This window comes from Brassica napus, chromosome A9 (genome assembly GCF_020379485.1).
Source record: "Brassica napus cultivar Da-Ae chromosome A9, Da-Ae, whole genome shotgun sequence".
Classification (NCBI taxonomy): Eukaryota; Viridiplantae; Streptophyta; class Magnoliopsida; order Brassicales; family Brassicaceae; genus Brassica; species Brassica napus.
Window position 1 is genome coordinate 13817182 of NC_063442.1, and position 20608 is coordinate 13837789.

At 37.0% G+C, this 20608-nt stretch overlaps 3 protein-coding genes and 1 pseudogene across 4 annotated transcripts; 2 read left to right on the top strand and 2 right to left on the bottom strand.

Annotated features, from left to right (window-relative positions):
- Positions 1 to 3304: 3304 nt before the first annotated feature.
- On the top strand, positions 3305 to 9035 carry LOC106358735. Its single transcript, XM_048740357.1, has 6 exons — positions 3305 to 4840; positions 4980 to 5308; positions 5417 to 6775; positions 6881 to 8250; positions 8443 to 8628; positions 8824 to 9035. The coding sequence occupies exons 1-6, from the start codon at positions 3305 to 3307 to the stop codon at positions 9033 to 9035; spliced, it is 4992 nt and encodes a 1663-aa protein (XP_048596314.1).
- Positions 9036 to 9182: 147 nt separating this feature from the next.
- On the top strand, positions 9183 to 11201 carry LOC125578266 (ras-related protein RABF2a-like). The gene is made up of 7 exons (XM_048740637.1): positions 9183 to 9467; positions 10069 to 10146; positions 10236 to 10403; positions 10495 to 10543; positions 10628 to 10701; positions 10775 to 10868; positions 10966 to 11201. Exons 1-7 carry the CDS (start codon positions 9429 to 9431, stop codon positions 11064 to 11066), a joined length of 603 nt encoding a protein of 200 aa, XP_048596594.1. The 5' UTR covers positions 9183 to 9428; the 3' UTR covers positions 11067 to 11201.
- Positions 11202 to 11597: 396 nt separating this feature from the next.
- LOC125578070 lies at positions 11598 to 12880 on the bottom strand (annotated as a pseudogene).
- A 3846-nt stretch (positions 12881 to 16726) lies between these two features.
- LOC125578267 (TSA1-like protein) lies at positions 16727 to 18203 on the bottom strand. Of its 2 annotated transcripts, none has more exons than XR_007316360.1 (4): positions 17888 to 18203; positions 17266 to 17358; positions 17009 to 17077; positions 16727 to 16914 (listed from the first exon to the last, which is right to left on the bottom strand). XR_007316360.1 is itself a non-coding variant. In XM_048740638.1 (4 exons), the coding sequence occupies exons 1-4, from the start codon at positions 17932 to 17934 to the stop codon at positions 16841 to 16843; spliced, it is 237 nt and encodes a 78-aa protein (XP_048596595.1). In that variant the 5' UTR covers positions 17935 to 18175; the 3' UTR covers positions 16727 to 16840. The 2 variants fall into 2 exon arrangements, 1 of the variants encoding a protein (XP_048596595.1); XM_048740638.1 differs by having other exon boundaries at positions 17312 to 17358; positions 17888 to 18175.
- Between the last annotated feature and the right edge of the window lie 2405 nt (positions 18204 to 20608).

Genomic DNA, 20608 nt, shown 5'->3' on the forward strand with positions numbered 1-20608 from the left:
AATTTTCAATTTGTACCTACGTCACCTTTTATTAATTTCTCTATGAATTGTGTCAATATAAAATTAAAATAAAAATAAAATGATAAGCTCTTAAGCTATCTTACATCTACCTGCGATTTATGATTTATGTCACACAAACTTTAACTACTCATAGACATTTCACTAAAATTAATTTAGTATTTTACATATAAAACTATTTAATATAATATTTAGCAAAAAAAAAAAAAAAAAACTATTTAATATAATACACCATCCCACATTTTATTTTATATATTCTATTTTTAAATAATACAATCTTATAAAATCTTTTCATTTTTTCATTTTTATAATTAATTAAATTTGTAATTATTATTAAAAATTAATGTACATAAATATTAACTCAATTTTAGTTTGAAAATGAAAATTATCTTAGTATATAGTTAAAACCAACAATATATTTTATTAAAACAAAAAGGGAAATATCCTAAGATAACACTAAAAAAGTTTCTGACCAAAATGTTTCATTAAAGAGGTAAATATACACTTATACCCTAGTGTTAACTAATCCAAAACTTAGGATTTAGAGTTAAGGGGTGAAGATTTGGGATTGAGATTTAAAATTTTATAAAATAAAAAATAAATATTAAAATTAATAAAAATTTTAAAATAAAATTTTAAAAATAGTTTCAAAAAGTATTTTTGAATTACAAAAAAAGTGAAAAAAAGTAAAAACATTTTTCGAAAAAATTATTATAAAAAAAATTATAAAAAAGTTCGAATTTGAAAACATATAACCTAAAACTATAAAAACAAAAATTATTTTTTTTTAATTTTTTTATTTTTTATATATCTAGGTTATTAGGATCTTTTTACCTATTAAATTAAACATTTTGGTCATTTTCCTCCTTGTGATCTATTTTTGTGATCAAAAATTAAAAATAGACTATTTAAGAGAATTGCCCAACAAATAATGATATAGAACAAACCTTACCCCTGAACATTGTAAAAAAAAAAAACAAAATTGAGTTATTTTTTAAAAAGATCGTTAATTAATTTTCATACAAATGTAAATTAAGAAAATTATTTTTAAAACATAATGCAATAAGCGCAAAACTAAAATATAAAGTGATCAGTTTCCTTAAACAACCTTCATAACTATGTTTTTTCCATTGATATAACAACACAAAAAAAAATTTCATTTAAATTTTAATTTGTTGATATTAACGGAAAAAATATGTGTGAACGACCGACTCTAACTTTACTATTAATTTAAAGGGGTGTTATTGGATAGTTAATTTGACACTAATTATGCATTCTTCCTACATGATTGATCTTTGGGTTGATAAAGCTTTCTTTCAAGGTTTTAATATCTTTCAAGTAAGTTGTAAAAGCTGGTCATTCTTCCGGTTCCCAAAACTATCTTCACCAATTGAGCCATAGGTCATTCCATATGGATATAGATAATCATGATTCCACTCTTTTAATTAGTCATTTGCTAACCAGAGATCTATCAGAAACCATACTCCGCCAGCCATACGATAGGGAATATGATCGGATTGGTTCCAGGGGTGAAGCCTTCCTATAGTACCTTTCTTTGAAAACTCCAGAGAATAAAGTATTTGACTTCTCAATCAGATGCCAAAATTGTTTACCAAGCATCACCGTGTTAAAATAAATGAGATCTTTAGAGTCCAAACCTCCTTTTATACATAATTTATCCCATAATTTTCAGTGCATGATGTTTGCGCTTCCTCCTGAACTCCACCAAAATTTTGTCACCGCACTCGTCAGTTTCTTTGTGATTGTCTTTGGTAATCGATAGCAAGACATCACATGATTTGGTAAAGCCGTCACCACTAATTTGATGATCACTTCCTTTTCCTTTTTAGTAATAAACGTAAAAGTCCAACCATTCACCATGTTATTTAAATGTTCCTGAACAAAGCCAAACACATGTATCTTCGATCCCCAAAACTCTCTGGTAGTCCCAAGTAAGATCTTATCCCCCTAGGTTCTGAATTCCTAAGATATCTCGCAGTTCTTGTCATCTCGAGTCATATATCTTATGGTCAAACTGAATTGATGATTTCTGAAAGTTTATTAGTTGATCCGAAATTACCTCGTACTCCTTTAAAATCCTGGAAATCCTTAAAAAAAACTATTGTTTACAAAGAGCAGATGCGATATCGATAGACAAGCTCTGGTCACTTACATTTCCGTTTATTGTTTCTCTTTCTCTACCTTGTTAATATTCGCAATTAAAGCCTTTGTGCACATGATGAATAGGTAAGAAAATAAAGGATCTTCTTGACGCAAAATTATACTTCCATTGTATATTGGTGATTTTTGTGTTGATATAGTTTTATATGTGTTTAGGTATTTTAATTTCAGTTTATATTCTTATATTATTTTTTTAGAAAAAAAAATTGAAATTAATTTTAAATGAGAATCTTCTTAAAATAGAGTTCGGTTCTGTCACATAAATCAAATGATATCATAATTATTTTATAAATAGTTTAAAAAGGATTGAAAATTTTATATAAATCATGTTTTTAATCTATAAACTGAATAAAAACTTTTAAAATCTCATCTATTTTAAGTCTAATAGAATTGATTTCAACTTATACAACCAATAACACCTCCTAGGGCGTGAGTTGGCTGAGTTTGATAGATTATTTAATTTCTCTTATATATATATATATATATAACTTTTGGAATATTACCCATAATAAAATAACGAAAGAAACTAAATTTTGATGGGTATGTTCGAAGTGCATGTTTATTTTTTTGAAGAATAGGTCTATTTGTTATATTTATTAAAGTTATAATAGCATTTGAAAGAAAATTAGACTGCTGGTGTCTTTTCCATTGAACTAAAAGAGGTTAGAAATGAATCTGTAAATGATTTTTTTGTGGAAAATGTGTTAATGTGATAATGGTGTGGAGACCAATATCTTCATTGGATACTTTCCGATGATTTAAGGATGTAATAAAAATGATGAGAAAAATTAAATAATTGATGAAAAAAATGTGTGAAACGATGAGATAATTATTTTAAAACAGAAATAGAGCTACAATCTTCAAATAGTTGGCTTATATTTATAGTATAGATATTAATTTGTTTTGAATCCTGCTTTAATTTTGAAGAAAAAAATATTCAAATGAGCTTTTTATTAGAAAACTACGCCAATTTGTTTTTTGTTTTTTGAAAACTACACTTTTATATATGTTAATTGACCAATCCAATCGTGTTGACAAAGCAAATGGCTAGAGTTTTGGCGACTGGCGAGGGTAGGTTTTGGAGGCAGGAGATCGGGATGCAACCATGATGGATGTGGGAGAAAGAGCGAGACCACCAGGAGATCCGCCGGATGCGGTGACCTCATGGGCAGCTAGGATAGCGGGAACGAATGGGAGAGGCATGCCAGATCCAGAGAGTCTGATTGATGATTCGTTCGTGTCGGAAAGACTTCGAGTGGAGTTTCCTAATGGAGAGGATGGTGAACCATCGATCATAATTGGAACGGAGGTGTTGGAAGCGATGAACGGGATGTGGAAGCAGTGCATGATTATTAAGGTTTTGGGGAGGAGCGTTGCGATTACTGCCTTGAGCAGGAAACTAAGAGAACTATGGAGACCGAATGGAACGATGCACGTAATGGATCTTCCACGACAATTCTTCATGGTTAGGTTTGAGAAGGAAGACGACTATTTGGCGGCACTAACAGGAGGCCCATGGAGGGCTTTTGGTAGTTATCTCATGGTGAGAGCTTGGTCGCCAGAGTTTGATCCTTTAAGGGATGATATTGTGACGACACCGGTTTGGATCAGATTGTCGAACATTCCAGTGAATTTCTATCATCGATCAATACTCATGGGCATAGCTAGAGGGTTGGGGAGGCCAATTCGAGTTGACCTAACTACCTTGAACTTTGAGAGAGCACGTTTTGCGAGAATTTGTGTTGAAGTGAATCTTGCAAAGCCTTTGAAGGGGACAGTACTAATAAACGGGGAGAGATACTCTGTGGCTTATGAAGGGCTATCTGTAATTTGTTTGAAGTGTGGAATTTATGGACATTTGGTGCATGCATGTCCAAGAACAATTGCGGAGAGAATGGCTAATTTAAACACACAGACAGAGTCGCAAGCGAATTCTAGGCTAGCCACTGGACAAGGAAAGCAAGTGCAAGAAGATGGTTTTATCCCTGTAAGAGGACCAAAGAGAGCGACGCATATGAGATCTCGGCTGGAGAAGGGAGTGACTGGTGAAGCAAGCGGGGAGGCAAACCAGAATACTCAAGAGATCCTAAAGAGCAGGAAGAACGCAGAGATTATTCTATCGAACAAATATGGAAACTTGGAGATGGATACGAACTTGGGTGAAACACAAGAAGAGCTGGTTTCTGGGGAGGGTAACAAGGAAAACCATGATCTAAATATTGAAAGAACTATGAGTAAGAGAGACTTGCAAGGCAAGGAGGCTTTGATTTTTGGGGGGTCGACAAATTTATCAACTGGGTCGAAAGTGGTGCACAAAGAGAAGTGGACCGGAAACAAAAAGATAGGAGAGGGAACACGGGGAAGGCCCAAAAATTTAAATAACAGGCCTGCTAGAGGGTTAGTTTTTGGGCCAACTAAAGGGGGGATCAGTCTGTCGGAATCTGGTAAGAGACTGAGAGTTAAGAGGTTGGACGCAGGGAGAGCTGGTGGTGTCTTCAGAGAGAATGCGACGGAAATCGGGGTCACGGTGAAACCATTGCAATTAAGAGATGAAGAGTTGGAGAACCCGATGGATGGTATCATCGGCGAGACGGAAAAATGCGAGTCGAATGCGCAGACGAGTTCGCAGGGAGATGAAAGGGTTTTGTCCCTTGCATAACAGGACACCCCGGTAGTTCACTTAGACTGTATCATTATAAGAATGATGAATTGCATATTCTGGAATTGCCGGGGGGGCAAATAAACCCAATTTCAGACGTTCTATTAGATATATTTTGAAGAAGTTCGACACAGACTTTCTTGCGCTATTCGAGACTCATGCGGGAGGGGATAAAGCGATGAAGATCTGTCAGAGCTTAGGTTTTGAGAATTCTTTTCGGGTGGATGCCGTTGGACAGAGTGGCGGCATTTGGCTATTGTGGAGGAATAATGTTGGTGTCCTAACGGTTGTGGAATCGTCAGAACAGTTTGTCCATGCACGGGTGGAAGTTGGAATGGAAGTTATTCACCTTATCGCGGTCTATGCTGCGCCTACAGTCAGTCGTCGAAGTGGCTTGTGGGGACAGTTGAAGCGGGTGATCGAAAATATCGCTGAGCCGATATTGATAGGAGGAGATTTTAACACTATCTTGAGATTGGATGAGAGGTCAGGAGGAAATGGTAGACTTTCACCAGACTCCTTGGCGTTCGGAGAGTGGATAAATGAACTTGCGTTGGTTGATATGGGTTTTAGAGGAAGCACATTCACATGGAGAAGAGGTAAAGATACTCGGAATTTTGTTGCTAAAAGGTTGGATAGGGTCTTGTGTAATGCTCAGACAAGGCTAAGGTGGCAGGAGGCGGTGGTCTCGCACCTTCCATTCTTAGCGTCGGATCACACACCAATTTATGTGCAGCTAGAACCTGAGAGGAGAGGTAATCCTAAGAGGAGACCTTTTCGTTTTGAAGCGGTATGGCTTAAACATGAAGGATTCAAAGAGCTACTCTCGGCATCTCGGAACAGGGAAATGCGTACTCCTGAGGCTCTTGCGTTGTTGAAAGTGAAGCTTAAAAAGTGGAACAAAGAGGTATTTGGAGATGTGAAACAACGGAAAGAAAAGTTAATGAATGATATTAAGGGGATTCAAGAAGAGCTGGAGCGAAACCCGACAGATGCCTTGTTGGGAAGGGAAGTGACTTTACAGAAAGAATTTGATGTTGTTTTGGAACAGGAGGAGGTTCTATGGTATCAAAAATCACGTGAGAAATGGGTTGTGCTTGGTGATAGGAATACAAACTACTACCATACGAGTACAATTGTTCGAAGGAAGAGAAATAAAATTGAGATGCTGAAGGATGAAGATGGTCGTTGGATAGATCAGTCGGAAGAATTGGAGAAGCTAGCAATAGCTTATTATAGAAGATTGTATTCAACGGAGGATCTCAATATGAATACAGAGAAACTTCCGCAGCAGGGCTTTACTGCGTTCACGAGAGATGAGAAGGAGATTTTGAACAAACCGTTTGCTGCTGAGGATATGGAGATTTCGGTTCGATCTATGGGTAAGTTTAAGGCCCCAGGACCGGATGGTTTTCAACCTGTCTTCTACCAGGATTCGTGGGAAGTAGTGGGGGAGTCGGTCACGAGGTGCGCGCTGGAGTTCTTTGAATCAGGAATACTCACCAAAGGGATGAATGATGCAATGTTGGTTCTTATACCGAAAGTCCTCAAGCCTGAAAGAATAATGCAGTTTCGTCCTATAAGCTTATGCAATGTCTTGTTCAAGACAATAACAAAAGCGATGGTGCTGAGATTAAAGAAGCTTATGCCCAATCTCATTGGTCCGGCGCAAGCGAGTTTCATACCAGGCAGGCTTAGTACGGACAACATTGTAGTAGTTCAGGAAGCAGTTCACTCGATGAGGAGGAAGAAAGGACGTAGAGGCTGGATGTTGCTTAAATTAGATCTTGAAAATGCTTATGATCGAATCAGATGGGATTTTTTGGAAAATACTCTCCAAGCAGCAAAGTTACCAGAGATATGGATCCAATGGATTATGCAATGCGTGATTAATCCAGAGATGAGTTTACTGTGGAATGGGGAGAGGACAGAGACGTTTATGCCTCAGCGTGGACTTCGGCAGGGAGACCCTCTGTCTCCATATCTATTTGTTCTATGTATGGAGCGTTTATGTCATCAAATTGAACTCGCTGTTGCTGAGAAGGAGTGGAAGCCAATAAAGCTATCTCGGGGAGGGCCATCTTTGTCACATATTTGTTTTGCGGACGACCTGATCTTGTTTGCGGAGGCGTCAGTCTCGCAGATTCGAGTGATTCGCAGAGTGTTGGAGAAATTCTGCGGAGCATCTGGACAGAAAGTAAGTCTAGAAAAATCTCTAATCTTCTTCTCTGAGAATGTGCACCGGGATTTAGCGAGTTTAATAAGCAGTGAGAGTGGAATTAAGGGAACGAAAGAGCTGGAAAAATATTTGGGTATGCCTGTGTTTCAAAAAAGAATTAATAAGGAGACGTTTGGAGAAGTTATTGTAAAGGTGTCATCTAAACTAGCTGGTTGGAAGAGGAGGTTCTTAAGCCTGGCAGGGAGGATTACACTGACTAAGTCTGTTCTTGCGTCTATCCCAGTACATACCATGAGCACCATAGCTCTCCCGGTATCAACTCTGGATCAGTTAGACAAAATTGCTCGGTCTTTCATTTGGGGTAGCCACGAGGGAAATAGAAAGCAACATCTGCTGTCTTGGGAGAAGATATGTAAACCAAAGAGTGAAGGTGGACTTGGGATACGCTTAGCTCGAGAAATGAATATTGCTTTATTAGCTAAGTTGGGTTGGAGGTTGTTAAACATGAAAGATGGACTCTGGGTCAATATACTGAGGAAGAAGTTTCGAGTGGGAGAAGTAGAGGACGCATCGTGGTTGGAAACAAAGGGAACGTGGTCGTCGACATGGAGGAGCCTAGTGATGGGATTACGAGAGGTGGTTGTCCCGGGAATGGCTTGGGTTCTTGGTGATGGTTCTCGCATCCGGTTCTGGAAGGATAATTGGCTAGCCAATGAACCCTTGGCCATGTTGAGTATGGTGGATATTCCGGAAGAAAAAATGGAGGTACGGGTTCGGGAGGTATGGCAAACTGGATCTGGTTGGTTACAGGAAGAGATTGCACCGTATATGTCGATGTCCGATCGTCTGAGATTGGCATCTGTGGTGATCGATGAAGTAACTGGTGCTAGAGATAGAATGTCGTGGGGAGAGAGCAAAGATGGTGTGTTTACAGTGAAGTCAGCCTACGCTTTCTTGACAAGCAATATGGTGCCACGGCCAAACATGGAAGCTTTATATCAGCGGGTGTGGAGTGTGATGACCCCAGAACGGGTCCGTGTTTTTCTCTGGTTGGTAACGCATCAGGTGATTATGACTAATGTGGAACGTAAACGTAGACATTTGAGTGAGACCAGTGTGTGTCCTTTGTGTAAGGGTGGAGATGAAACTATTCTTCATGTGCTTCGGGACTGTCCAGCAGCGGTGGGGTTGTGGACGCGACTTCTCCCTCCGAGTAGACAGCAACGTTTCTTTCAGCTTCCACTCCTACCATGGCTCTTTGAGAATCTTGCGAAGAGAGAAGCAGAGCTTGGAAATCTATGGCCCACGACTTTTGCTCTAACGGCTTGGTGGTGTTGGAAATGGAGATGTGGTTATGTTTTTGGAGACGAAGGAAAGTGTCGAGACAGAGTGCAGTTTCTTAAAGAGAAAGCTCGGGAAGTGCTAACAGCACATGATAAACTTAGGGATTGCAGTCGAGTTCGGGAACGTGTGGGGATGCAGATATCATGGCAGAGACCAGCGCATGGATGGATAAAACTAAATACCGATGAAGCATCGAAAGGGAATCCGGGTCTTGCTACTGCGGGGGGTGTTATGCGAGATGAGTATGGTGTGTGGCAGGGAGGTTTTGCCTTTAATATTGGAATCTGTTCAGCACCTTTGGCAGAATTGTGGGGAGTATATTACGGTCTATGTATAGCATGGGACCGGGGATATCGGCAGTTAGAGCTGGAAGTGGACTCAGAGAGTGTGGTGGGCTTTCTTCAGACAAGGATTAACGACTCTAATCCTCTGTCATTCCTAGTACGTTTGTGCTATGGCTTCATATCAAGAGACTGGTTAGTCAAGGTGTCGCACGTGTATAGGAAAGCTAATCGTCTAGCAGATGGATTAGCTAACTATGCTTCTTCTTTATCATTGGGTTTGCATGTTTTTGAACTTGTGCCTGATAGTATTGGTGCTATCTCTTTGGAGGATAGTCAGGGGGTCTCTAGACCTCGACAAGTTTGTCTGTAACTTTTTTGTTTTATTCTAAATAAAGAATAGGAGACTCATGTCTCCTGCAACCTACCAAAAAAAAAAATTGACCAATCCAATCTGAATGTTTGTTATGGGTGCTTTGTAGAATTATATATAAATACAGGAGACTGTCGCAATTTGGATACTCTTGGCTGGGGGTTCCTCACAAGTATCGTGCCGTATAATATTTGTTTCTTTGACCTTTCTCTGGCTTTATTTTGCTTTCATCGTCGTCGTCGAGAGAGAGAGAGAGAGCAATATAAAGATAGATTTGGTTGTGTGTGTTTGACGAAGAAGCTTCTTCGCTCTTCTCGTTTGGAACTTTTCTCCGTCTTTAGATTGTCAACGCGTTTCTCATCTGCGATTTCTCGGAGCTTCAGATCAACAATCATGGCCACCGCTGGAAACAAGAACATCAACGCCAAACTGGTCTGCTTTGTTTTCTAAATTAGCTTTAGATTCTTTCTGGGCTTTTGATTGGATCGTTGATCTCTGATGTAAATTCTGTTTCCAATTTGGGGGAATTTTCGGTCAAATTTGTAATTACGAAATCGGATTAGATTCCTATCTCAAATTGCATGCTTTATCACTGTGAAACTATGATTTGTAGTAAAGGTTATATCTTTCTTGAATTGCGTGTAGCTACTTCGTTTGTATCCCTATGTGTTTGTTATATCTTGTGACTATGATCATTATGAGCTCTTTTTGTTAGTGATATGCGACTCTTGTTAGGTATGGTTAGGTTAGGGTGTTTTTATTTAACTAGTTTTAGTGTTTCACTTTATTGATTAGGTTTCCGATATTATCTTTCTATGTTAAGACTGTTTTTTTTTTTAATTTAATTTCTGCATTAGTGTTATGATTGAGTTGTATTAAAACCTATACAACAAGGGTCTATATTGATTAATTAGTTATCAAATATCCAAGAATTGATTTTAATCTAGGCTGGCTAAGGGTTTCTCACACCAGTTAGCTTCTGTAGCAGATCCTTTATTTTGGGTTTGGTGCTAAACTTGGTTACGTTCTTCAGGTATTACTTGGGGATGTTGGGGCTGGAAAATCAAGTCTTGTGCTTAGGTTTGTCAAAGATCAGTTTGTTGAGTTCCAGGTTTGTGGAGATTCTCACAATAGTCTCTACTTTTTTATCTTGTTTCCGTGGCTGATTCTTGAGGTTTGGATACTTGTTGTGGTATACAGGAATCAACCATAGGTGCAGCTTTTTTCTCTCAAACACTGGCTGTGAATGACGCAACTGTGAAGTTTGAGATATGGGATACAGCTGGTCAGGAACGTTACCATAGCTTGGCTCCTATGTACTACAGGGGTGCAGCTGCTGCCATTATTGTCTTTGACATTACTAATCAAGTACGAATTTCTCAGTCCCGTGATCTAGTCGCTGACTTGCTGATCAACAGTGGGCTTTAGTTTAACTTAACTTATTTCTCTATTCTCACAGGCGTCATTTGAGAGAGCGAAGAAATGGGTTCAAGAACTGCAGGCACAAGGTACATAACTCGCTGACTATGGCTTATTTACTATAATAGGGATTTGATTCTGTATTCTTGTTTTGTTGTTGTCGTGTCAAATAGGTAACCCTAATATGGTGATGGCTCTTGCTGGAAACAAAGCTGATTTATTGGATGCAAGGAAAGTGTCTCCAGAGGTAAAAAAAGAACAATTTGTTTTCTGTTGTTAAGTAGCTCTTGATAGTCATATACTATTTGTCATATTTGCAGGAGGCAGAGACATATGCGCAAGAGAACAGCCTTTTCTTCATGGAAACCTCAGCGAAGACTGCAACAAATGTCAAAGACATCTTCTACGAAATCGGTAAGTCATTCTTACACTCAAGAAACCAAATTTCAAACAAAATGTTTATGTTTTACGACTAAATTCCTTTTGCTTTTTCTTGCTCAAACCGCTACAGCAAAAAGGCTACCGCGCGTGCAGCCAGCAGAAAACCCAACAGGGATGGTTCTCCCAAACGGGCCAGGAGCTACGGCAGCAAGCGCATCATGTTGTGCTTAAGAGAGATATCTTCTTCTTATCTTTGACAATGTCGCTTTACTTTGATTGCATTGACAACAAAAGTGTATATGCATGATATTTCAAACCTTGTGGAATCTAAAAGTATTTGTATTTGAAAGAGAGGTTTGGATCTCATTTGTAATTAGTTAGATATCTTAACTTACTGTGCGTGTGTTTGCTTCTATATATTTTGTGTACCAGTTTCCATTTTCCTTTTGTGTAATTCTCTAAGGTTGTCTTGTCTTTGATGAAGTACAATGTCCTGTGAATTGTTTATTTCAAGTTTCAGAACAGTGAGAACAAAACATTTCTTTATCTCTTGTTCATCTGAACATCCAAAAAATGAACAAATTTTGGATCAAGATGGACACTACTGTGTCTGAATATAAGCTTGTTTGATGTCTGAAAACTAACCAAAACAGTAATCAATATGTTGCAACATGTATGATGTAGCGATAGATAAATATCATCAAGCTGAAACACTACAACAACTTCGAGAACTAAACAGATATGGTTGGTCGACGGCATAATCTAAGACTCCTTTCTTGGATTGTTTCTTAAGGACTTAATCTTTTGCCTAAGTTTAGAGATAGTCAACAAGTCTGCACCACCAAACCCATCCAAAAGTCTAGCAGTACAAGGAGATGGTTAGCGAAAAGGAGGAAATGAACAATGCTACACAGAAGCAACTTTCAAGAAGATACATCAAACTCAGACACACCATACCTGCTTCGCATGCCTATCATCTTTGCAGCATAAACACCAGATTGGCTAGGAGCAACAAGTACACAGCTTTCTACACGTAACGACAACCTTTTCCAGTCTGGAGAAAAAGTAAAAAAAGAAAACGATTAAGATAATCTTATTGTTCTTTTTCAGGTTTAGAACTCAGTTTTTCTCTTGTAGAGAAGAACAGAAAGTATCCCCTCTCAGCTGAGCTTGTGTCGATGTCCACACTTAATTAGCTTCGAAGTAACTTCTTCTGCTATCCTCTGTGTCTCAGCAGACGCTAGTAAGAAAAAAAAAATCAGGAGGATGAGATACTGCAAGTACAAGGGATCAAGATGCAAATTGTCTCCGAACTCTATACCTGCTTGTTATACTTCCTTCACTAGCTGATCCTCTAGACTTGAAGAAACTCCTTCGCCAAGAACAAGTTGGCCATACATACCCTGTCCACCTCTTTGTCTCCGATAACCTTCAGACTGGGAAGTCTTTCTTGGCCAAGCATCTCGACTATGGATCTATTAAATATACCCGCATCATAAATGAAAAAAAGAGCAATCAAGATTTCTGAGAAACAACACAGAAAAATCTACGTTGGATTTTTTTTTATTCGTGAATTTTTGTCACTTTCACCTTGCATATGTGGGTTAATCACAAAAAAACAAATTAGCATGAACGTCAAGATTATATAGTAACTTTGTGTCTAGGAGCGACTGATTTTTGTGCATTATGGATTATATTATATTCATATGCATGTGAACCTTAGTGATCTCTAGGAGCGACTGATATTTGTGCATCTTTGAAGTTTGAACTAAAGATAGGATCTATTATACGACAGGTAACTAATTAATTTTAAGAAATAAATATTACAAGGTAACTTTGTCTCCACTCTTGCAGTAGGCTGTTACGATAGCAACAGGTATTTTCTCAGTGTATGCATCATCGATAAACCTACAGCACAAAAAGATAAACCAAGAAGAGAAAAAAAGGTCTCTAGTTCTTTGTTCCAATCTGAAGAAGAATTTTTCAGGCATATAAGAAGAGACTCACTCTTGAACTCCAGATCTCAGAGGTAAGCTTTTCGACATTATCTATTGCATTTTTCTGGCAATGAACAAGTTGAAGTTAAGAAATGGATGGAGTTATATGGAACCGAAGAGAATGCAGCTAGCTGAAAATAACATCACGCGTGCGTACCTTTTATCGCAATACACTTTTTATAAACTCAGCAATAGGTGGACTCACTAGGTTTCTCTTTCGACAGGCTTGTTTGAAGAAGAATTTGGATTTTGCGCCTAGGAAATGTCTTGTAGCATTTCCGATACGTTCTTGACGATACATACTGTCGATGAACTCACTCTCTGTGCTGCTTCTAAAACCGTTTAAAAAGGCAAAACGGGACACTTGAATTATATTAAAGTTCACCAATAATTAAAATAACATATCTATGAAGTGAATATCACATTTGAACTAACCAAATAGCTATATTATATCTTTTGCATGCTAGATATACAAACTATAACGTTACCGTTCTATCTCGATTTTCTCTCTAATTTCATATTTGGAGTCTGTTTGAGCAATAAGAGTTTAGAGACCACTTTTCCTTATTTCTAATACGAGAGATATTCTCGTGAATTCTCGCTATTCCACTTAGAACTTTCAATCCATATAGTTTTGTTTCGAATATGTTTCTTTGTGATGGATTGAGTCTGTTTGGCATTTACTTGTTCTTATGAATTAAATTGTTTACGTAAACTGGAAATAAAGTTTTAGAGGATTCAAATGTTGCTTGATTTGATGATGTTAGGAGATTATTATATCTATATATATAAATAAATATAGTATGGTGTTAGACTGCGAGAGTACATGCATGAGTTCTGTAGACTGTACTACACATAATTAGTCTACGGGGTACATGCATGAGTTCTGTATCATGCATATATTGTTTATGTAGTGAAATGCGGGAATGAAAAGACGTTTGTGTTAGAGTGACGCATAGAATAGACATGCATATATACATGTAGGACTTCTGTACACGTATGAGCTGCCAGAGTACATGCATGAATTATGTACTACGCTGTAATGTATACGAGGAGAATGCGGGAGTGCATGGAAGACTTATGTGCTATGCATACTTATCGCATACAGAAATTTATATTTATATGAGTTATTTTCACCATAGGACAATTTATGAGTTTTTATAACATTATAAGGCAGTTTGTGCTACTAGGATAATTTTTCACAACTACAAGCTAATTACGTTCTTTTTTTGAAACGGACCCCATAATTTTTAATTTTCTTTTTCTTTTTCTCTCTGTAAAAGAGAAATAACTTTTAATGGTAGAGAAATCTCAATAAAAAATCTGGGAAACAAGGATTTTATGGCAAAAGAGGATGAAGAGGATAAAGAGACTTTTAATGACAAAAGAAGGAAACAATGTTGTTCGTCCTTCTCTCTTGGGAAGAGTCATACGAGAAGGTCGACAAGCTCTCGTCGGAGACAAGATCTAGTCGTCCATATTGTTACCGTGTCGTAACTCTCTTACCTATGTTCAAAAGCACGGCGGTGGTGGCCAGAAATCAAAGAATAAACACTTAGCGGACATCGACAAAAAAATGTTGGTTAAAATCAGTTAAAAACTTGATTTGTTGAAAATCTTGTTTTTAATTGTTTTTCGGTTAATCTAAATAAGATTTGTAAGTTTTTGTGTTAAAATTGCAAAGAAAATGATGATTAAGTGAAAAGAAATTGATGGCGACTCGAATAGAAAGTTGCAGAATTTTCTGTAACCTAAAAGGAAAAAGATATGTTATTTACAAAATTTCCACTCATTAAAGACATGGTGCATAGTGGTTGTGGGCTTTATCGATGTGTACACTGTTGTAAAGATATCTATGTGTACACATGTACACATCGGTTGTGGGCTTTATCGATGTGTACATTGTTGTAAAGATATCTATATGTACACATGTATATACTTGTAAATGATATATATGTGTACATCGAAGTAATGATAAATATATCCGTGTACACAATTGTAAATGATATATATATATATATATATATATATGTGTACATCGAAGTAATGAGTCAAATCAACTATATTTGTGTACACAGTTGTAAATATATATGTGTACACACTTGTAAATGATATATATGTGTACATCGAAGTAATGATAACTATATCCGTGTACACAGTTGCAAATGATATATATGTTTACATCGAAATAATAATATATATGTGTACATCGAAGTAATGATACATAACTCATATCCCATTTGTTAGATTTTTTTTCATTATTATGTGGTTCTTTATGATGTATTATTTATTCGAATATTTTCTATATCTAAAAAACTAGCTAAAACATAATTATACGCTGGAGCATATATTTAATTGATGGAGTATGATGGATACATTGACACTAAATAAAGTTCATGAGGATGGGTGATGTACATTATCCACATGTGCACCAAGATTTAATATCCACATGTACATTTATTTACCAATATCGACATGTACATTTTGAAATATTACAAGTAGCTCAATAATAAACATATCTACATGTACACTTGTCTACCAATATCGACATGTACATTTTACCATGGTGCAACATTCAATTAGACATTTACGAATTTGTAACATAGATTTACAAGTTTAAATATTTATGTTCAAATGGTGAATATGTGTACACAAAATCTATGCCACAGGAGAATCCAAAGCAAAGTCTAAATTATTTTAATTATGTAAATTTTGATTCTTTTGGATATAATTGGAGATGTACATCATGTTCGTGTTAAATTTTGATTTATTCGAATAAAGTAAACAAAATCCATGCTGCATTTTTGTTGTTATGTATATCATGTTCATGTACACGAGTATATTGAGTAACCACATGGATACGATCTTGGCTCAACATATCCACATGTTCCTATGTTTAAAGGTACATGTTGTAACGATGTCCACATGTACACTGTTGTAAATATATTCACATGCACACTATATCTGGGAATCTGCTCATGTCGTAATTATTTTTGAAAAAAGTATGTTAATATACCAAGCAGCCAAACAAGCATTATTAAAACTTGATTCAAGATCGAAACTTTACGAAAGATATAAACTCAAAAGATCTGACAAACATCAAATGTCAGATTTGGCCATTTGTTCTATCAAGCTTCTCACAAGTGGTGGCTGTGACAAAAAGGAGCACGGCGATGACAACTCCGGAGCTTCAGAACTAGTGCCACAGTTTTGAATCTCGTCTTAGAGTTTGAGGGAGAGGTATATCCATTGTGAGAGAGAGCTTTTATACATCATGATTATACCACCATCAGAGATATAGCTTGACACATCTCAAAAGATAGGTTGGATAATAAATATATTGATTATGAACATATTTTCTCGAAAAATTGTTTTGGAAAACTAACATTCATTTTACAAAAGGAAAAATAATGAACTCAAGAGGAAGAAACGAAGAAGAAGATACATGGGCCCATTTTGTTTTGTTTCTTAACTAAGAAAATGTAGAAGAAGATATATGGGACCCACTTAGTTAGTGTAGTAGACATTTATTTAGTTAGATTGTAACATAAAGTAGGTTTTGGTTAAAGAAAACTACCTTAGTAGTGATAACTGTTTTATTATGTTAATAAAAACTTAAAACTATCTTTGGATGTAATATTTTCTTTATATATTCATATGAGGACAATGCAGGGTGCAGGGATTAACTATGTATTATCATCGTTTTGTTTGCAACGTGTGGGGCTTAAGGTGTCGTGTTTGCTCATATTAGAGCAAGTCCATTGGTTAGAGACCCTTATAGGTTCTAATGAATAAATTAATAGTTTTTTGTGATCTGAAAAGTTTAGAACCCTTAGTAGTCTAATTAATTTTCTCATCATCCAATGGGAGAACCTCATTGAGGTTTCTTAAAAAAAAATTTAAGTTTTTTTTAAAGTTGAATGATTGGATACATGGAATATGAAAAATAATACATAAGCAAACTCTTTCTATAACATTCTGATTTGGATTCATATACTTTGTCAAGACTCATAGAGAGGAATGTGTTGAAGTACCTTCAAACTCACGTTCAATAGCATCAAGCATACTTTTCCTACTTGCCACTGTAACAAAACATGTAAATAGACTGATTCAGAATACATTAGAAACAAACATGGAACATATCTTATACAGATGTAAGAGGGAAGAGTGTTTTACGGTGGTCATCATGATCCTTGCCTTCAGTTGAATCACTAGCCTTTTGCTCTCCAAGACCTTTTGTAGCAGCTGCAAGTAAGAACATATATGTTATCTACTCAGATCAAAGACTTTTAAATTTTGAGCAATGGTAATAGAAGAACAATGAACATATATGTTAACAAAACTCTTTGTTTTGTGCAGATACTTCTTTTCCAGATGACTTCAAAACATTGGCATAGAGAGTCTTGATATCATTCTAAATATCTAAAACGCACCTTTGAGCAAACATCAGTCTCTGCACGCTCCTTTGAGCAAACAAACCTCGAACAGGAGCATGTGGAACAGATATATCAGTCTCTGCACGCTCCCTGCAACAACAAAAGGAAGCAGTTTTAGATCAGTAAAGAATGTTCTTGAAGCTTAAGGCATATATGTTCTGATTTCAAACAAAAGCCAAGGAAACAGACAATAACAGCAAGTAAAACACACAAAAGATGTAATTTTTTTATATAAAACAATTAAAATCACAACAAAGTATGGGTTCAGCAGTGGAAAGGCTTTATGTATGACTCAACGTATTAAGACAAGTAGAAAATCATCAAGTGAAAGAAGCCGTCTGAGCAACAGCGTCTTCCTCTTCTTTTTATGTCATTGAGATCGGTCATTATGGGTTTAGAGGGCCAGCTTCCGAAGTCATCTCCTTTGCTGCTGACCACTCTGGATCCTGCAAATGGTAAATAAGAATCAAACATGTTCATGACTGACTATTTAACATGTAATGGCTACATGATTGAATATTCCCAGTTCCTCTAGTTACTTTCTATGAACCAATCAAGCGCATGGCTTTTACTTCCCATTATTGGACTGTTTCGTGAGTAGTAATGTCAGAAGACTTACTTGACTTGTGGATCTCGGCCACGTTCATCAATGAATACAGAGCACATCCCAAGGGAGATGTAAGAGCGGAAGACAAGGCAGTCGCGTTCCACAGCATCGTCCGGCGAGAGGTTAGGGATCTCGCTGTTGTTGATCGCCGTTTGATAAGCTCCCAAATAGAATCGGTTTCTCAGATTGGAGACGGATTGATCGAGAATGGAGGAGGAAGCCAAACTGGTTTCGCTAGGCGATGGTTTCGCGAGGCGAAGGAGAGAGAGAAATTAAGGAATGGTCGAATAGGATTTTGCCACGTAATGGTTCCTTACCAGTCCTAAAAAGCCTAATTTAAGACTCGGTCCTTTCTTCTTTTTGCCTTTATCATTTCTTTTTTTTTTTCTTTTTGGTTGAAACTCCTCTTAGGAGTCCCCCGATGGAGGTGGTCTTAAGACTAAATTATTGGGTCGGAGTGCTACGTCGAGGTCTTTGGACTTTCTGGTTTAGAGCATATCATACCTCATTAAATGATTCTTCTGTTACTCATCTCTTTTTTTTTTCCTTTTGAAGCAAGACTGGCGAGTTCTTCTTATCGAATTGGTATTTTGTGATTTTTTTCTTTCTTTTTTAGATTTCTGATTTTTTTTAACGTCTGATTAATTATACTATTACAAAGATGAAAAATATTACATAGACGATTCTACAGCCGACAATTCTACCATCATATGAGAATGCACATCTTACTGCATCGCTCCGAGCCGCCCTATGAGATCCATGTTCGATGATACGCCCTTTCACCATGCTGAAGACTTCTTGTAACCCTTTTTCTCCATGATCTGCATAATTTGCGTTTTTTGAGTTTTGAACCCCAGACCTCCTGGTGTAGAAACATTAACGAACCTTTAGTCAAACCACTGGAATAAGGGGCTTCCACTAGATTTCCGATTTTATGATTTACATTTGTTCAGGTTTTATTTTATTTATTAAATTTATTGTGTTCGAGATGAATTTTGAGTATTAATAAAGTGGAGATCTGAGAAACTACTCTTATTGAATTGAAAAGGAAACTAAAAATGTTACAATAATGTCTCCAAAACTTAATTTTAGCTCGACTTACAGTTCTAATTCATGTTCTATTAGCAAAGATAGATAATGATGTGAGAGTAATGAAGAAACAAAGTATGGTTGATTTCAAGAGATAGAGAATGAAGAGAACAAGTGAGAATAAGAGAGAGTAAAGAGAAAATGAAGAAAGAGAACTCCTCTTTTCTTAGATCTGAAAAGTATCATTACAATAGATTATAAGGAAGAAGAAGAAGAAAATAAACCAGAACTGTCGTACACAAGAAACCAAACACATTTGGCTTACTAGAGAAGCTACAATAAAATATCTGTATGTTTTTACTGTAGCTCTGCGAGTACTGTTCATGCTGGCAGGCCTTGCTTGTTTCTCTTTGGCAAGCCTTGCTAACATTAATTTTGGCAGACCTTGCTGGATAAATAATTCTTCCTTACATTTTCATGCTCAACAATTCTTCTTCATTCCAACACTCCCCCTCAAACTTGACCATAGGAGATCCTTGGACAAGCTTGGAACATTGAAGAAGCTCCCTCATTAAAAACCTAAGTGTGGAAAACCTCATGGGATAAAACCAACACTTAGGGAAAAAGAGTGGAGTTCAACAATGCCTAGGGATTGGCCAGTGATTCTAAGGCATTTCAGATACCTCATAGTGGAGTCCTTAGACTCTGGATTATGGCCTAACTTGTGCTGCAAGGGTGATCTCCACAACTTGCACACACCAACATCTCGGATCTCTTCTCTTGGCTGGTTTGATGTCTCCCTCTTTCTTCTGACTACTCACCATCTTCAAAGGGCTTTATGGACCACCAACTTCTACTACAGAGAGCTCCAAGTACTTTGAAATCTCTATTGTAGCCTCTCTTGAAGCTTCATCAATCAGGTACAAGCATACATGCTATGGGCTGATTCATAGCTTTCCAACTGAAGGTAACTATTCTAACTCCATCTAGAAGCTGATCCATAGCTTCCCAACCAGAAGGTAACTGTTCTAACACCAAGCTGTTGTTGTCCTTGTTGAATTCTTCTTGCAATGGCTTTGGAGAAAACTGAGGCAATGAACGACTTTGACCTTTAGGATAATTCACCATTATCCCTCCTCAAGCTTGATCCGGAGAAAATGAGTAAAAGACCAAGCTTGAAAGTGAGCAACACTGAGTTTTGAAACCAGGAGCGCATCACCCCTACAGCTGCGCTTAAGCCAACCGGTTCCTTTCCTTATCTCTTCTCCACTACCCCTTGTGTGATTTTTGAACCAGGAGCTCAACAACCAAACGGTTTGCGCTTTATAGGTTTTCAGGAGCTTGAAGCTCTGATACCATGTTAGCAAAGATAGATAATGATGTGAGAGTAATGAAGAAACAAAGTATGGTTGATTTCAAGAGATAGAGAATGAAGAGAACAAGTGAGAGTAAAGAGAAAATGAAGAAAGAGAACTCCTCTTTTCTTAGATCTGAAAAATATCATTACAATAGATTATAAGGAAGAAGAAGAAGAAAATAAACAAGAACTGTCTTACACAAGAAGCCAAACACATTTGGCTTACTAGGGAAGTTACAATAAAATATCTATCTGTTTTTACTGTAGCTCCGCGAGTACTGTTCATGCTGGGAGGCCTTGCTTGTTTCTCTTTGGCAAACCTTGCTAACATTAATCTTGGCAGACCT